The 17,275-nt window shown below is 51.2% G+C and overlaps 2 protein-coding genes across 6 annotated transcripts in view; both read left to right on the forward strand.

Annotated features, from left to right (window-relative positions):
- The first annotated feature begins 19 nt into the window (after nucleotides 1-19).
- ZSCAN31 (zinc finger and SCAN domain containing 31) lies at nucleotides 20-10,132 on the forward strand. 4 transcript variants are annotated; one of them, XM_058732695.1, is made up of 5 exons: nucleotides 51-122; nucleotides 5,364-5,469; nucleotides 5,594-6,056; nucleotides 6,963-7,113; nucleotides 7,606-10,132. In XM_058732695.1, exons 3-5 carry the CDS (start codon nucleotides 5,676-5,678, stop codon nucleotides 8,379-8,381), a joined length of 1,308 nt encoding a protein of 435 aa, XP_058588678.1. In that variant the 5' UTR covers nucleotides 51-122; nucleotides 5,364-5,469; nucleotides 5,594-5,675; the 3' UTR covers nucleotides 8,382-10,132. The 4 variants fall into 4 exon arrangements, with proteins under 4 accessions (XP_058588677.1, XP_058588678.1, XP_058588679.1 ...); XM_058732696.1 differs by having other exon boundaries at nucleotides 69-122; nucleotides 5,357-5,469; XM_058732694.1 differs by lacking the exon at nucleotides 5,364-5,469 and having other exon boundaries at nucleotides 20-122.
- Nucleotides 10,133-14,522: 4,390 nt separating this feature from the next.
- LOC131513599 (nascent polypeptide-associated complex subunit alpha, muscle-specific form-like) overlaps nucleotides 14,523-17,275 on the forward strand; it is a 39,046-nt gene continuing 36,293 nt past the window's right edge. The window contains exon 1 of one of the 2 annotated variants that reach the window (XR_009262668.1): nucleotides 14,523-14,577. The gene's annotated coding sequence lies outside the window, so the exon portion shown is untranslated. Of the gene's footprint in view, nucleotides 14,578-14,992; nucleotides 15,451-17,275 lie in introns of those variants that run through there. The other variant, XM_058732713.1, reaches the window with a different exon arrangement.

Genomic DNA, 17,275 nt, shown 5'->3' on the forward strand with positions numbered 1-17,275 from the left:
GACAGGAAAGCTCCTGGAAGACAGCGGGGGCTCAGGCGGCTGACGAACTTCCGGCCTTCACGGCCGCTTGGTTGCCAGGGCGCCGCTACCCGCCGCGGCCCCGGAGCTTCCCTGGACCCGAGGTGAGTTTCGGAGCCCTCGCCCCTCGCCCCTCGCCCCGGGCTCCCGGAAGACGGTCCCGCCCCGTCGGGCGGTGGGAGAGACCCCCGCAGGGGGCGGGGAAGAGGCGCTCGGCGGCGGGTCCTGCTCCCTGGGGAAGGCCGGACTCCCCGGTACCCGCCCCCTGTGCGTCGCCAGTGTTAGCATTATTGCATCTGTTTTTTTCTCTAAATATTTCGAAAGACCTCACAAGCGTCCTGACTTGTCATTCCTAGTTTAAAAATTGAGGTTTTATGGAAGCAAATCACTAACGCACCTGACTAGATGTAGGAGCATTCCCTAAGATCACCTAACACCTAGTCCCTAGTCGTCCTACGGATGTCTTTTCCAACTGATGTGCACCAACTAGGATCCAGCTAAAGACTATTCATTGCAAGGAGTTGTCTTTTAACATTTAAAAACGAGTCCTGCCTTTCCCCTCGCTTCTCCCTGTCCGTTGAAGGGAGGAGTTGACAGACCTCCAGGAGGAGAGCACCGTCGTTTCTGGATTTACCTGCCGTTCCTCTACTCGTCGTTGCAGTTGGTCGTGCTTTGGGTTGTATTTTACAACACAAGTGGTTTACGATTTTTGTGATCTCTCTGTTGCTAATGCGCTGAAGCTAATAAGAAAAATGCTCTTTTATGCTTTTTTCTCCCGTGTTTTTAGTTCAGCTAAGGAACAGGAGGATGCATGTGTTTGCTGCCTGGCACATCATTGACACTTAGTATCTGTGAGTTCTTTAGTGGGTTATAGGTAATTCTAGGAGCTGACTATTAGGGGTGGCTCAGTAGGTTGAGCGTCCGACTCTTGATTGCTGCTCAGGTCATGATTTCATGGTTTGTGGAATCAAGCCCCAAGTCGGGCTCTGTGCTGACAGTGTGGAGCCTGCTTGGGATTCTACCCCACTCACTCTGTCTCTCTCTGTCTCTCTTTCTCTCTCTCTCTCTCTCTCTCTCAAAATAAGTAAACTTAAAAAAAAAAAAAGAAAGAAAGAAACTGAATACTGGATTTAGGATGAGCTCACTTACTTCCTCCAGGAGTCTGCCTGAACACACCTCCAAAATCATGCCTTGTATTTCACCAAATTGTAATTCTCTCCCCTTGAGCTATAAACTCTGTAAACCCAGCTCTTAGCACAGCTCCATAAACATCTGTCCAAAGACTGAAGCATTTTTGTACAGTAAAAATTAAGCTGTTTTGCCTTTCAGTTGTATTTTTCAGAGTTAAATAAACTTGAAGAATACATTATTCAGGCGGAAGTCTTTCTGTCTGTATCCGCTCCAGCCTTTCATGTGTGTGACCACATGGGCCTTGAACGGTGTCACGTGCTCTTCCTGTCCCCCATCTCTGCTTTTTGCGTGGCTCGCTTCCTTTTTGCTGTTAAGGGCTCAGCTTACACGTTTACCTCCCATCCACCTGTCTTAACAGGTCCTCCATTTATTTGGTAACTCAGTGGTTGATTTTCCTCACAGTACTTACCACGACTGTCATTGTATCATTTGCCTCCTCACTTTTACCATTGTTGCTCTTACTTTTGTTTTGTCTTTCATAAGCCCCAGCAAAACAGGGGCGGGGTCCGTCTTTTTGACGATTATATCTCTGGTGCCTCGCTAAGTGGCCTGATGCATTGTAGGTGCTCAGGGAACGTTTACGGAGTAAAATGAGTGAGGAGATGGCAACATCGATCTAGAACACAGGAATCGACATCAGAAGAAATCAAATAGGAAAACTTTGAAACTTTGAGTGTGTAACAAAAACGGCACCAAATCTATCCACTATATTTTAGAAATACAAGTTGTCAAAACTCAATTTCTTGCAGTTGTAGGACAGAAGTTCCTGGTAAAACTGAGGTCCCCCTTTCCTTGCTGGCTGCCAGCAGGACACTGGTCTCAGCTTCCTTTACACGTGGCCCCTTCCTCCAGTGACCAGCCAGCAAATGTGCATCAAATCCTCCTCATGCTTCAAATCTCTGAATTCCTCATCTGCTACCAGCCAGAGAATAGTCTACATTTAAAGAGATCATGTAAGGGAGCACCAGGGCGGCCCAGAGGGTTGAGTGTCTAACTCTTGATTTCAGCTCAGGTCATGATCCCCACCCCACCCTCCGTTGGGCTACACATGGAGCCTGCTTGAGATTCTCTCTCCCTGTGTCCCCTCCCCTACTCATGCTCTCTCTCTCTCTCTCTCTTTCTGTCTCTAAAATAAAATTTAAAAATTTTTAAAAAGTCATAGAAGTAGTGTAGCCCCACCCAGAGATCTATCTTCCTATCATAAGGTCCACTAATTAGTAACCTTAATTATGTTGCTGTGAGAACTGGAGAGACTCCCTGGCCCTGAGGCTTTCACCTAGTAATCCCAAGGATGTCACCAAAGGGTCTTGGTCACATAAAGAATTCAATGACGGGGGCACCTGGGTGGCTCAGTTAAGCATCCGACTTCAGCTAATGTCATGATCTTGTGGTTTGTGGGCTAAGCCACACGTTGAGCTCTGTGCTGACAGCTCAGAGCCTGGAGACTGCTTCAGATTCTGTGTCTCCCTCTCTTTCTGCCCTCCCCCACTTGTGCTCTCTCTCTCTCTCTCTCTCTCTCTCTCTCTCAAAAATAAGTAAACATTAAAAAAATTTTAACTCATTACATTTGGTTCATCAGATGTGTATCAGCTACCTGCTTCCTCCTAGGAAATCAGATGACACCAAATTGTACTTAATTGAATCAGGGCACTTAATTGAATAAATCAGGTAAGTAAAACATTGAAGAAAGTTCCATCCATAATGTTATGGCAAATGTAGACTTGTACATCTTCTAGGCATTTTGTCATAAGAGGTGTTTGGGATCTGTAGCAAGTTGGGATGTGATCGGGAGTGGAGAGAGACCTGGGCACCAGATAATGCTGACAGATCTCTGGGGGGGTTGGGGGGGGGAGCTTGGGGAGAAGGGAAAGAGGGTGTTTCCCGTCCTTCTTCCCTTCCCGTTCCTTGCCACGTCTTGATGAAATGAAAAGGGAAAATTCATTTCTTGGTCCACAAACGTCCATGAGTAAAGACAGGTTCAGGGCGGCATAAGAGCAGGAGGTAAGATCTCACCCGGCGGCTGTGGGGAGAACAGACAGAGGCTGCCCGCCTGTGGCTTTGGGTGTGTGGAGGATTTGCCTGCGCTGCTCTGGGGTTCTTGGCAGCATTAAGCATAATCACAGAACAGTTGTTGCCTGTAAATGTAACCCCGTGGTAAGCCACACTTTTAACAATCATGAAGTTAAATGCAAATCCATAGTTAGGACTTCTGAGACTTACAGTCTTCTTGGACTGAAGACTCAAAAAACCTGATACTCGGTACTGCAGTAAAGAGTAAAAACAATGCAATTGGCCGTGGACATTGGCAAAGCATAAGCTCCAGTCTCTGTGACTCTCCCGTTTTCTCAACACCATAACGTTGTTCATGTAGATGTCACACGAGCGTCTGTCTCCCCCACCGTAAGCGCCATAAAGGCAAGGACCAAGTCTGTTTCCTCTCACCGCTCTGACCTGAGCACTATGTCAGGCATCTGGTCAGCACATGTATTTGAATGAATGGGATAAATGCATTTTCCCGCAATAAAGTACAACTGGAAAACTTGTAAATTCTCTCAGACATTGATAATTCTATTTTTTAATGTTTATTTTTGAGAGAGAGAGAGGCAGCAAGTAGGGGATGGGCAAAGAGAGAGGGAGACACAGAATCCGAAGCAGGCTCCAGGCTGTGAGCTGTCAGCACAGAGCCCGACACGGGGCTGGAACTCACAAACTGCAAGATCATGACCTGAGCCGAAGTCGGACATTTAACTGAGCCCCCCAGGCACCCCAGTAATTCTGTTAACAGTGGCCTGAGGCCATGTATAAAACTCAAATGCTACCATTAAAGTAAACTGTCAGTGTAACCACCATTCGGCCTCCCAGCTTACAGTCCACAACCCTGCAACATATTCTCACGATTTCCTTCCTGAATCTTCCTCAGTATTTCTAAACACAGATCTAATGCTGTGACAGTGACATGAAAGCCTCACTGCCCCTCAGTTTTCCGTAGGATAGAGTCTAAACATCTCAGCCTGGAGTTCAAGGCTGTTTTCTGTTCCCACCTTACCTCTTCCCACACGTTTTCTGCCCACACCCTGTTATCTGTAGTCCAGCCACCAGCACCCACACCGGTCCCTAGATCTTCTGTGCCCTGTAACCTTAGAGAGCTTTGGTCCTGTTGGGTCTCCTCCTGTCGCCCTTTCTTTGCCTGACAAATTCCTGTTTGTTATTTTAGGCCTAATTCAAATGCATTTGCCCGTAAGCCACATGTTTTCACTGCTCCATACCCAGTCAGAGTGATCTTTTCCTACTCTTTGCTTTCTGGATATTTGGTTAAATCCTCTGTTATAGCACTCATCACTTGATTTTTTTTTCACATTTATTTATTTTTGAGAGACAGAGACAGAGCGTGAGCAGGGGAGGGGCAGAGAGGGAGGGAATCACAGAATCAGAAGCAGGTTCCAGGCTCTGAGCTGTCAGCACAGAGCCTGATGCGGGGCTCGAACCCACGAGTCGTGAGATTGTGACCTGAGCCGAAGTTGGACGCTTACCCGACTGAGCCACCCCGGCGCCCCCATCATTTGATTTTATAGCTAGTCTTGTGTGTCCTGTTCTTTACCTGATGCTACTGTGTATTGACTGTCTAGCAGGTTTTTAAATCACTATTTATTTTTGTTTGTTTTCTTGCAATAACAATTTCAAATGATACAAAAATCAGGAAAAGTAGAGAGTATTCTGTGTAAAGTAGATTTCCCTTATTCTTGTTCTGCACCTGCCTGGTTCCCTCCCCAGTGGCCAAGGCTGTGTCTCAGTTTTTCGTGGCCATAATAACATGGTGTAACAACCGTAAAACTTCGCGGCCTGCAGCAATACACATTTATTTAGCACAAGAATCTGTGGGGTGCAGCTGATTGGGCAGGGCTTACCCGCGTGTCTGCAGTGAGCTGGGGGGCCGCCGAGCGTCTCGGCAGACGCGTCCAGGCTCACACGTCTGGGGGCCAGCTGCCTGTCAGCTGAGCCGGGAGTGTCCATGTGCCTCTGTCATCGGGGCGGGGGGGGGGGGGGGCAGTGGGTCCTCCTCCTCACGGTCGTGGAGAGCAAGCCCGGGGGCTGTGTCACACAAGTTCTTCCCAAACCTTTGTTTGTGTCGCATTTGCTGATGGCACAGTGGCCAGATCCAGTCACGTGGTTGAGCACAGACTCCCAGTGGGAAGGCGCTGGAAAGAGTGAGGAGGCCGGGCGGTTATGTGCCACATGCTTTTCTCCAGATTCTGGACAAAGGTAAGTAAAAGCCTAGATGTACTTTCATGAACATAAACGGTAGCACGATGCTTGTTGTTCCCGTGCTTTACTTTTTCCCCCGGCACTTTTTCACTTCCATGAATACATAATGTTTTATCGTCAGGTGTGTGCTCTTCAAGAAGAGCAGGCCAGGGAGCCTTGAATCCGCTTCCCTTGCCTGGGCTGGGGCGAGCCTTCTGAGCAGGATGGCTTCGGCGGAGGAGCAGCCCGGACTTAGAGCCGTGAAGGTGGAGGAGGACCGTGTCTGGGACCAGGAGACCTTCCTTCGAGAGAGCGGCATTTCTACTCAGGAGGCCTCCCGCCAACTTTTCAGGCACTTTTGTTACCAAGAGTCCCCCGGGCCCCGCGAGGCGCTGCGCCGTCTCCGCGAGCTGTGCCGCCAGTGGCTGCGGCCCGAGACGCACAGCAAGGAGCAGATCCTGGAGCTTCTGGTGCTGGAGCAGTTCCTCACCATCCTGCCCGCCGAGCTCCAGGCCTGGGTGCGGGGACAGCACCCGCAGAGCGGGGACGAGGTGGTGACGGCGCTGGAGGGTCTGGAGAGGGAGTTCAGTGAGCCTGAGAACCAGGTGAGAGTAGGAAGATGGGCTCCCAGACGCCGCGTACCGAGTGATCCGGGCCAGCTGGCTGCAGCCAGTTCTCAGTTGCTGTGTAACAGACTACCCCCAAGCGTGATGGCTTAAACAACCCCAGCACTACCTCACGGACTCTGTGCGTCAGGACCTAGGGAGCTGCTTAGGAGGGTCTCTCACGGGGTTGCAGTGAAGATTTGTTTTCTTAACTTGGATTGTCTTTTTACCAGTCCTCTGAGGCTGGGGTGATCTAACCCACTCTCCTGAGGTGGAGAGGGAAACTGAGGCACAGAGCAACAGGGCCTTACAGTGAGTCAGGGCCACAGGCCCCCCATTAATCCCGTCACCCAGAACCCAGACACGGTGAGGCGAGGTGTAGCGCCGGGGTCGCTGGAGTGGGTGGCTGCAGGGCTGGGGCCTATTCCAGCCCCGTGCACAGGGGAGCCCCCTCCCGGCTTGCCTGGGGCTGGTGGATCCACTTCTGAGACTGCTCCCCCTGTGGGTGCTGGTGGGCGCCCCGGTTCCTCACTGGTGTTGGCCGGAGGGCTTAGATCTTTGCCGCGTGGGTTTCTGCCTCGGCTGAGTGTCCTCGCATGTCAGCTGTCTTCCCCGAGAGAGAGAGAGAGAGACAGACAGACAGACAGACAGACAGACAAGGAGCATGAGGATAGAGCCACAGTGCTTTGTATGACTTAGTCTCAGAAGTTGTAGACCATTGCTTCTGAGTCACTAAGTACAGCTCACACTCAAGGGGAGGGAATCAGGCAGGAGTAGGGATTGAACTCTGGACCTGTCCCCATGCCATCCCTCTACACAATGTTTCGGACGGTTCCTTCCATAGTATATTAGCCTGGGCTCCCGTGTCCCTCTCTTATGAACCCAAATATACCTACCTGCCTCCAGGCCCCAGACGATGCCCCTGGCCATTCAGAAGTGCTGTCAGAGGATGGGGTGCATGTGAAGGCCAAGCAGGAATCAAGAGCCATCCAGCTTCAGGCCACGGTGACACAGCTCAAATGTGAATCTCTTGGTCCCCACAAAATTGGGGAACAAGGTAAGGACTTTGATGGGTCCACCTGGGATCTCTGGTGGCCCTGTGTAGGGTAGCAGTTAAGACCGTGGACTCTGGGGTCAGAGTGCCTGTGTTGTAACTTAAGCACGGCCACTTAGCAGCTCTGTGACATTGGGCAGGCCAGGTGGCCATCCGGCACCTTTGGTTGACGCATCCATGGGATGGAAATCATTACAGTCCTAGAGTCGTTTGGGGATTTCCTGAGTTAATGTGTGTGAAAGAGGTGGAACCGCGCCTGCTTACACACATCCTTTCGGGAGCCTCGCCCTCTCCGGGGCCCCTGCAGCCATCACAGCAGTGCTCCTGACCCCGCTCTGGTCTCAGGTGCCTCCGGAGCCCTTGTCTTCCTCACTCCGCCAGTTCTGTGCTCTTAGAACGCGTGTGCTTGGACAGGATCTTCCGATGCCCCGTCCTGTGGCTGTGCTGTCCCGAAAGGACAAAGACGTGACGTTGTCCGTGCACTTACCGTTCCAGGTGCTGACGTTGTACCAGAAAGCCAGGAGCCGGCGGTGCGGCAAGAAGTTTTGAAGGAAATGGAACATTTTGGAAATAGCCGACTCCAAAGAGACGCTCCCCTGGACTCTCAGTGCCGGGAAGCTTGGAAGCGGGAGAGCAGGGCGGGAAAGCCGAGGGGACGCGCCGCCGGAGAGCGACCGCACAGGTGCAGCGAGTGCGGGAAAGGCTTCGCTCAGAGCTCGGTCCTCACTCAGCACCAGAGAACCCACACCGGGGAGAAGCCCTACGAGTGCGAGGAGTGCGGGAGAGCCTTCAGCCAGCGCTCCGGCCTGGTCGAGCATCAGCGGAGCCACACCGGGGAGAAGCCCTACGTGTGCGACGAGTGCGGGAGAGCCTTCAGTGCTAGCAACGGCCTCATCAGACACAGGAGGATCCACACGGGGGAGAAGCCCTACGGCTGTGAGGAGTGCGGGAGAGCCTTCCGCCTGAGCTCGTACCTCGTTCAGCACCAGAGGATCCACACGGGGGAGAAGCGCTACCGCTGTGGCGAGTGCGGGAAGGCCTTCAGCCAGAACGCGGGGCTCTTCCAGCATCTCCGCGTCCACACGGGGGAGAAGCCCTTCCAGTGCGGCCAGTGCGGCAAGCGCTTTAGCCGGCGGACCCTGCTCGGCAAGCACCAGAGGAGCCACACTGGGGAGAGACCGTACACGTGTGACGAGTGCGGGAAGGCCTTCGGCCACCACTGCAACCTCATCAGGCATTTTAGAATCCATACCATTGCCAAACCGGACTAATTCCCCGGACCCCCCGACTCCTAGATGGGGCCGTCTTGGAAAGTCGGCTTTTCACGTGGCTCATTTTGTTTTGGCCAAATTTATGGTGCTCCGGAACGAGTAGTTCATCTGCAGACTCGGTGCCGGGGTCTCCCGGTGAACGGCCGTGGTTGTGGGCGGTTCCGGGTACCCCCCTTCTTCCCTATCCTTTGGTTCGTTTCTAATGATTTCCCTCAAAAGAGACCGAAATCACCTGGAAATAAATTGCTGTGGAGGGGCTGTTCTTGGGTGTTACTGAATACTGAACAACTCTGAAAAACTGGTTTCTGTGTATGTGTATACGTTTTAAAGATTGGGTAAATCCAGGAGCGCCGGGGGCCTCAGTATACTCTTTAAAGATTAGGTAAATCCAGGGGTGCCTGGGTGGCTCAGTCGGTTAAGCATCTGACTTCGGCTCAGGTCATGATCTCACAGTTGGTGGGTTCGAGCCCCACGTCGGGCTCTGTGCTGTCAGTTCAGAGCCTGGAGCCTGCTTCGGATCCTGTGTCTCCCTCTCTCTCGGTTCCTCCCCCACTCATGTTCTGTCTCTCTCTGTCTCAAAAAATGAATAAACATTAAAAAAAAATTTAAAGATTGGGTAAATTCAAAGAATATCAAGACGAGGTGCTCCCCACCCCCACCCCCCCCGTAAAAGTTACATTTTATACACACCTAAGGGTTGGGAATGACCAGTGCCGTGGTCTCCCCGAGGAATGTGGTGGATGACCATCAGAGGGGGTGGTGTACTATCTAAGCAGCGTTGTCTGTGGCGTGAAACGTGTGGTCCTGACAGCTTAGAGCGCTGTGTGCGGGAGATATCTAAGTGCAGGTCGTTACCATATTTCAGGTTTCCAGTTTTGTTGTAAATAATGAGGGGACACTTGAGCGCTTGCTCGGTGCACTCTTTGACTTGCAGCCTCTCCGTCAGCATTCTTCCCCTGCCTCTGCCTTTTGGAGGTCAGTCGGCGACGGTGACGTTGAGTGCCCTTGCAAGAATCATGGAGGGGGCTCTGTGGAGGAGGGGGGCCGCTGACCTGGGGCGGCCTGCTGCTTAACTGGAGAGACCAGCACGCACAGACCGTCTGCTGTCAGAGTTCAGCACAGGCTCTGGCACCAGACAGCGTGGGTTCCAGTCCTGCCCTCTGTTTGTGAGCCGTGCGACCTTGGGTAACTCACTCTAGACCCTGCGCTACAGTCTCCCCACCTATAACGGGGTGCTGACGGCACCCTTCGCACGGGGCACATGAGACTTAACACGGGCGCCTGAGTGGCTCTGTCGGTTAAGCGTCCGACTTTGGCTCAGGTCACGATCTCACTGTCCGTGAGTTTGAGCCCCGCGTCGGGCTCTGGGCTGACAGCTCAGAGCCTGGAGTCTGCTTCAGATTCTGTGTCTCCCTCTGTCTGCCCCTCTGCTGCTTGCACTCTGTCTCTCGCATTGTCTCAAAGGTAAATAAACATTAAAAAAAAAAAAAAAAAAAGACTAAGTTAACACAAACTTTGAAACACTTAAGCCAGAGAAAAGAAACGATACCATCTAATGAATATAGGTGGCATTGTGAGCACGCTGGGACTCCCTAGGATATTAAATGCCCCTGCGGACATTCTCATTATACTTGTCTCCACGGTCAAAATCTGAGGCAGAATTTCTAAAAAGAGGAAGTAAAAGTTCAGCTTTAAAGTATACTGTGCTAAACCTTTGTTTTTGAAGTTTACTTTTAAAAAATTAGAATGTGTGTGTGTGTGGTTTCCCTTATAGCTCTTACAGCTTGGGGGGGGGTGCTTCTTTAAAATTCCTTGACTGTTTCATTTGTGAGTAGAACAATTGGCTAAATTCAGATTATCCTAGAATAATGCTTATCAAATTTTAGAGTATCTACAAATCACCTGCGATCTTAAAATACAGACTCTAATTCCAAAGGTCGGAGCGGAGCCCAGCAATCTGCATTTTCAGCACGCTCCCGGCGCTGCTGCTGGTTCCCAGAGCACCAAGGCCACGCGGCCCTTCGGAAATGCGAAGGGGCGCCAGGCCTGTGCGGTTTCCCTCCCGCCCCCTCCGTCCTGCAGCCTCCGTGGGCGGCAGCGTGTAGTCCCCAGAGCTGTGCTCCCGCGCAAGAGGGCGGAGGGGGAGGCGGTGTCTGGCACAGGCAAATCCAGCCCGACCTTCACCCGGGGAGTCTGAAAGATGCCCTCCATGTTCGCCTAGAGAAAGCTGCGGTCCTCGTCCTTCGTGCCTGAACTGTGCCTGAGCTCCGGGGGTGAAGGCCCAGGAGCTGCCCCGCGCCCACGAGCACACCGCAGACCTGCCGGCCCTCACCCCCGGCCCTCCCGGGGACCCTGGGCATCCAGGACCCAGGGACCAGGTCCCCGCGGAGGTGTCTGTACCTGCCCCTCCCACATACCGCCCTGAACTGGAGTCTGCCCCTCTGGGTTCCCCACCCCAGGGTTCCGCACGTTCCAGTCTCCTTCCCTCCTTCCCTTCTCTATTCGGGAAGGCAAAGAAAAGCCCACAGAGGAGAAAGCAGCCACAGGAAGCCAGAGGGGCAAAGGAGAAAAGCAGGAGGTGGGGGAGAGGAGGCCTTCTGAGGGGTGCAGGGGGAGAGTCTGGAAGAAAGGCCTAATTCAGGGCGAGCCTGCAGCAGGGAGAAAATGGAAGGGAGAATCTGGGAATGTTTTCATTTTATTTTTCAGGTTCTGTTTCAATAATCTAGTCCAAGTGTTGCCCAGTAAACTGGGGAGACTCTGGGCCCTGAAGTCTCCACCCAGCCTGTCCCAAAGATGTTTATTTTAAACAGGAGGTTTTTGGTCTGATCAGAAGAAAGAATGCAAGGACACAGCAAATGAGCGACACAAGGGGGAAAGTTTATTTATAAAGTACGCTCTTGAGGGGCGCCTAGGGGGGCTCAGTTGGTTCAGCGTCCAACTTGAGCTCGGGTCATGACCTCGCAGTTCATGAGTTGGAGACCCACATCGGGCTCTGTGCTGACAGCTCAGAGCCTGCTTAGGATTCTCTCTCTCTCTCTCTCTCTCTCTCTCTCTCTCTCTCCCTCTCTCCCCCCCCCCCCCCGCCCCGCCCCGCCCCGTGCATGCTCTGTGTCCCTAGGGCTTGTGTTTTTTATTGACAGTTGTTAAGGGGGTGGAATATCCATTATTTGGAGCAGGAATTTCTTGGAAGCAGGATTTTTTGGTTGTTTGTTTTGGGCCTTTTCTTCATTATTTGGTCAGGGGTTTCCGGCCTACCTTGTCAGTAATCTTGGGCCTGTGCTTTGTTCTGGAATGCTGCCAGGACAGGTCTCTGACCCTCTCCATAGCTGGCCCTGACTTCCCCTTTGCTAACCTCCAGGCATTCCTAAACAACTGCTACTCTAAGTTTCATTAATATTTGTGGAAAAAACATGGGGTGCCTGGGTGGCTCAGTTGGTTGAGTGTCCGACTTCAGCTCAGGTCATGATCTCACGGTTCATGAGTTTGAGCCCTGCGTCGGGCTCTGTGCTAACAGCTCAGAGCCTGGAACCTGCTTCAGATTCTGTGTCTCCTTCTCTCTCTGCTCCTCCTCCATTTGCGCTCTCTCTCTCTCAAAAATAAATAAACATTAAAAATTTTTTTAAGGGGCGCCTGGGTGGCGCAGTCGGTTAAGCGTCCGACTTCAGCCAGGTCATGATCTCACGGTCCATGAGTTTGAGCCCCGCGTCAGGCTCTGGGCTGATGGCTCGGAGCCTGGAGCCTGTTTCCGATTCTGTGTCTCCCTCTCTCTCTGCCCCTCCCCCGTTCATGCTCTGTCTCTCTCTGTCCCAAAAATAAAAAATAAAAAACGTTGAAAAAAAATTTAAAAAAAAAAAAATTTTTTTTTAAATATATTTGTGGAAAAAACATTTAAAGACCCAATTTCCAAATATCTCCCTTTTATTAAAACAAATCTAATCATAAGATAGCATTATAATTTATGGATCTATTAATTACTTATTTTCCATTTTCCAGTTAGAACATGGCCCGTTTTATCCAAAGATACCAAATGCTACGGCAACAAACAAACCAAGCGAAGCCCAGAGTGTCTCTATGAGTGTTGGTTCCTCCCGAAAGTTGAGGCTTTACTGACTGAACCAAATGGCTTCCTAGTTTCTGATTGCTTAGTCTTCTAGCCGGTTTTCTGTAATGCTGCGCACAAGACACTAATCCAGACATGTCGAAAAGAACTCCACTTGGGACATCTGAGACTCTGGTTTTCCTTACATTTTCCGGTTAGTAAGGACTTGCAGGTATAGGCTCATATGTATTGTGCGTATAGCCTGCCAGAGTTCCCTGGGGATGGGAGGTGGTTTTCCGGGAGTTTTGGAACACAGTTCTCTGTTCCTTTTAGTTTTATTTTTTTATTTTATTAAAATTTTTTTTAACGTTTATTTTTGAGAGAGAGACAGAGTGCACGCGGAGGAGGAGCAGAGAGAGAGGGAGACACAGAATCGGAAGCAGGCTCCAGGCTCTGAGCTGTCAGCACAGAGCCCGAGGCGGGGCTCGAGCTCAGGAACTGTGAGATCGTTACCTGAGCCGAAGTCTGATGCTCAACGCACTGAGCCACCCAGGTGCCCCTAATTTGTTTTATTTTTAGACTAAGGCTTGAATAAGATCTAAGGATATTAAACGTGGTAGATAGGGTGCTGCCTGTGAACGTCACTTCTAAACAGCTGTAATACACTCTCATGTGTCTCAGTTTCTCCCAGCAAGGCCTAAGGCCGTCTAGGGGGCCCAGAGCACTGGACAATCAGTCCTTATGGATGCGTCCCCCGATAAACCAATCATGAATTACCTTACGAGACAGGAAATTCCTATGGGAGAGCTAAATCTCAAGGAATTCCTCACATACTCCCGCTAGGCTTTCAGTCACCTGAAAGCACCATTTGGCCAGAAGAAGCAAGTGTCCCTTCATCTGAGCTGCGATTCAGTCTCTCGCTTTTCTAACCAGAAAATTTTATTCGAGCCTTATATTAATAACATCAATTAGTATAATACTAAATTAAGACAACCAACCCATAAACTTCCCCCTCTAGGTTATCCCCACTTAGAGAACATTACCTGTAACCTTTGACCGCTCAAATAACAAGCCCATCAACTCAAATTGACGAGGTCTGGAGAGCGGGAGAACACACCAGATACACCTTCAAGGGGCCGCGAGGTCAGGGGTATAAAGGGCCCGTGCAGGTACCCGCTGTGCTTTCCCGAGCACCCCCGCGGTTTTCGGGTAAGTTGCTCTGAGCGCCTACCGGCTACACCAAGAAATGTTGGGCGCAGAATGAACAAACCTTTTAGAATTTCTTTACAAAAGGAAGAGTTTTTAATTGGAGCCCAAGTTAGGACAGCTGCCAGGGATACACAATCTTCAAAAAGGGCTCTGGTAAGGGAGTGTTTGGTGTTGCGGTGTATACGTTTTTACATAAAAAGTTGCAAGTCATCGCGGAGCTTATGGAACTGTTTTAGTATCTGCAGGGCAGCATGGCTTTAAACTTACTGCAACCAGGGATGGTGATTCCTTTTTCTTTTGTGTTCAGAATGCTTTCTGGTAACTTTAACCAGGCAGAGGTACAGTGGGTGTTCACAGCAGAAAGAACCCCTGCTTTGAGGTTTTGCCCAGTTGTTCTGACTTTGGCAAATGTTAAAGTATAGCTTCCCTGGGAGTCCAGGAGCAGGACCCACAAACATGAGAAGCTGAAAATTTCCTTTATCATGGGAAGTGAGGGAGTCCCTCGGTGCAATCTGGGAAGAGGGTACGCCTACCAGCAAAGGGATGAGGTGGAGCAAAGGCCCTAGGGATGGAATGAAGATAGCTTTCCACTGGGTTTGTGTGATGATCCTTACCTTCCCGCAGAAGGGGCGGCCATGGGCATTCACCACGGGCCTTTATAACTGCGTCAACGGAGCCCCGCATCGGCTTCATGTTGTACTTGATTGAGGTTCATATTTGAGGCTGACTGACGCCCCCATCTAGTGTTTCCTATTAAGTGCCTGGAAACTTTGTGCACCTGGAAAGTCGCTTTTTCCTTCCTCATCTAGAAGGAGTAGGTGGTGCCTCACACACAGGTATCAGTGTAATTGCTGGGAGACTTGCAGCGTCCGGAGCCCACAGCCTTCGCGCGCACGGGAGAACACGGCGCTGAGCGTGGGGACAGGTCCGACGGCCGGCGAGCGGCAGGTAGGGGACGGGGAGAAGATGGGTGGGGGCTGGGAGGGGACGGACGGGGCAGGTGGGGGACTGGGGGGCGCTGGGGTCCGGCGGCAGGCGCAGAGAAGTATGCTAGTTTGTCAGCACAGCGCAGGTGTTCGTTACTCTGCGGCTGTGTGCCCGCGGACGAGCTCCTCACGTCTCTGTGCCGCTGTGGAAAGGCTGAAGGCTGGGGGGGCGGGGAGCAGGCGGGAGGGCGCATCTCAGGAGGCAAGGCGGCAGGTGAGAAGTGGGATGGGGCCGGGAACTGGAAGGCTAGGGCCAGCCTGGTTTCCTACGGGAGGTCCGCTTTGGGGGAGTGGGGCACTTCTTACTCCTCCACTGGCCGCCCGCGAGGAGGCCAAAGAGCGGACACAGCCTCCGAGCAGCCTAGAGAGGCAGCGGAAGTGGCCGGGCGTGCGCCGGAAGGGGGTCCGCGCGGCCTCGCCTGCCCGGCTCCGGAGCCTCGGTGGTAGCCCCGCCGCGGCCGGGTGAGCGCGGGCCTCGGCACGTGTGCCGTCTGTGATGGCACAGAGCGCTAGGGTGCGCGCCCGCGGGCCGCGTCGGCCTGACGCGGTGCCTCCTTGGGCTCCGAGCCGTGTCTGGGAGGAGCGCTAATCTCCTCAGGCGGCCGGGCCGGACTTTCGTCCCTACGGCCCTCCTAGAGCGGAGGGCGCGCGTTGCGGGCTGCTCCCCGTGGGCTGGCGTGGAGGTCGTGTCCCGTGGTCGCTGCTGGGGACGACATCGCCGGCCGGACTCGCGCATGACCGAGAGTGACGAGCGGCTCCCCGCGCATGTGCCGGCGCGCTTGCCGTTCGTGTCTGCCGCCTGAGGTTTTCCTCGAGGGTGTCCCGGCCCATGTCTGTGAGTGCTGCTACTTACATGTGGCGGCGTATGTTTACACGGTGTAATATTCTGTGTGTGTGTGTGTGTGCGCGCGCGCGCGCGCATGCTATGTACCTACCAGACGTACATGTGCGTGGTCACTGCGCTCGGGCGTCCTCCCTGCTTTATAGAACACACCTCCTTTATCACGCGCTTCGGTATGTGATCTCCTTCAATTAAACAATGATGGTAAAAGTGTACTTTATTATGTCTACGCACCCATGCTTCCCGCTTTGTGTTTTGGATACTGACCCTTTAGGGGATATGTCGTTTGTAAATCTCTTCCATTCATTGTTTCGTCTCTTAGATGGTTTCCTTTGCTGCACAGGAGCCTTTTATCTCCACGTGCTCCCAGTAGTTTATTTTTGCTTTAGTTTCCCTTGTCTCGGGAGACACATCGAGAAATATTTTGCTGCCACCAAGGTTGAGAAATTACTGCCTATGCTCTTAACCTAGGATTCTTACGGTTTCAGATCATATATTTACGTCCTTAATTTATCTTGGGGGCATATTTTCATCTGTGGTGAACAAAGGTCGTCTGGTTTTATTCTTTTGCATGGAGCTGTCCAGTCCCAACACCATTTGTGAGGAGACTTTTTTCCATTGTATATTTTTGCCTCCTTTGTCGAAGTTTAATTGACCATATAATCTTGGATTTTTTTTTTTTTGGATCTCTGTTCTGTTCCAGTGCTTTCTATATCTGTTTTTGTGCCGGCACCATACTGTTTCAATTAGTACAGTTAGGGAGAATAGCTTGAAATCTGGGATCGTGACACCTCCAGGTTTGTTTTTTCAACGTTTTGGCTATATGGGGTCTGTTGTGGTTCCTATACAAATTTTAGGATTATTTGTTCTGGTTCTGTGAAAAATGCTGTTGGTGTTTTCATAGTGGTTACATTAAGTCGGTATATTGCACTGGGTAATATAGATCTTTTAAGAGCAATTGTTCTCCCGCTCCAGGAGCGTTCATGTTTTATTTATTTTTGAGAGAACACGTGTGTGCAAGCAGGGGAGGGGCAGAGAGGGAGGGAGACACAGAATCAGAAGCAGGATCCAGGATCCCAGCTGTCAGTCCAGTGCCAGATGTGGGGCTTCAACCCACAAACCATGAGATCATGACCTGAGCTGGTGCTTAACTGAGCTGCCCAGGCTTCCGGGGAGCATGGACTGACTGTGTCATTGCCAGTTTATTTCACCAGTGTTCTTACAGTTTTCAAAGTACAGCCCTTTTACCTCCTTGGTTAAGTTTGTTCCCAGGTATTTGATTGTTTTTGGTGTAATTGTAAATAGGGTTTTAATTTCCTTCTGCTACTTCATTGTAAGTGTATTGATTTTGTTTTCTGCAACCTTACTGAATTCATTTATCAGTTCTAGTTTTCTGGTGGTGTCTTTAGGATTTACTCCATGTAGTGTCATGTCATCTGCAGATAGTGAAAGTTTTCCTTTTTCCTTACCAATTTGGATGCCTTTTATTTCTTTTTCTGGTCTGATTGCTGCTGCTAGGACTTTGAATGCTATGGTGAAAAAAGTGGTGAGAGTGGGCATCTTTGTCTTGTTTCTGATCTGAGGAGAAAAGCTTCCCCCTACCCCCCCCCCCCCCCCGCCCCCACTGTTGAGTTTGATGTTAGCTGTGGCTTTTTCATATATAGCCTCTATGTTGAGGGATGTTCCCTCTAAACCTTCTTTGTTGAGGGTTTACACTATGGATGTCCTACTTTGCCAAATGCTTCATCTATTGAAATGGGTCATATGGTTTTTACCCTTTGTCTTGTTGATGTGAGATAGCATGTTGATTTGCAAATGT

This window comes from Neofelis nebulosa, chromosome 6 (genome assembly GCF_028018385.1).
Source record: "Neofelis nebulosa isolate mNeoNeb1 chromosome 6, mNeoNeb1.pri, whole genome shotgun sequence".
Lineage (NCBI taxonomy): Eukaryota > Metazoa > Chordata > Mammalia > Carnivora > Felidae > Neofelis > Neofelis nebulosa.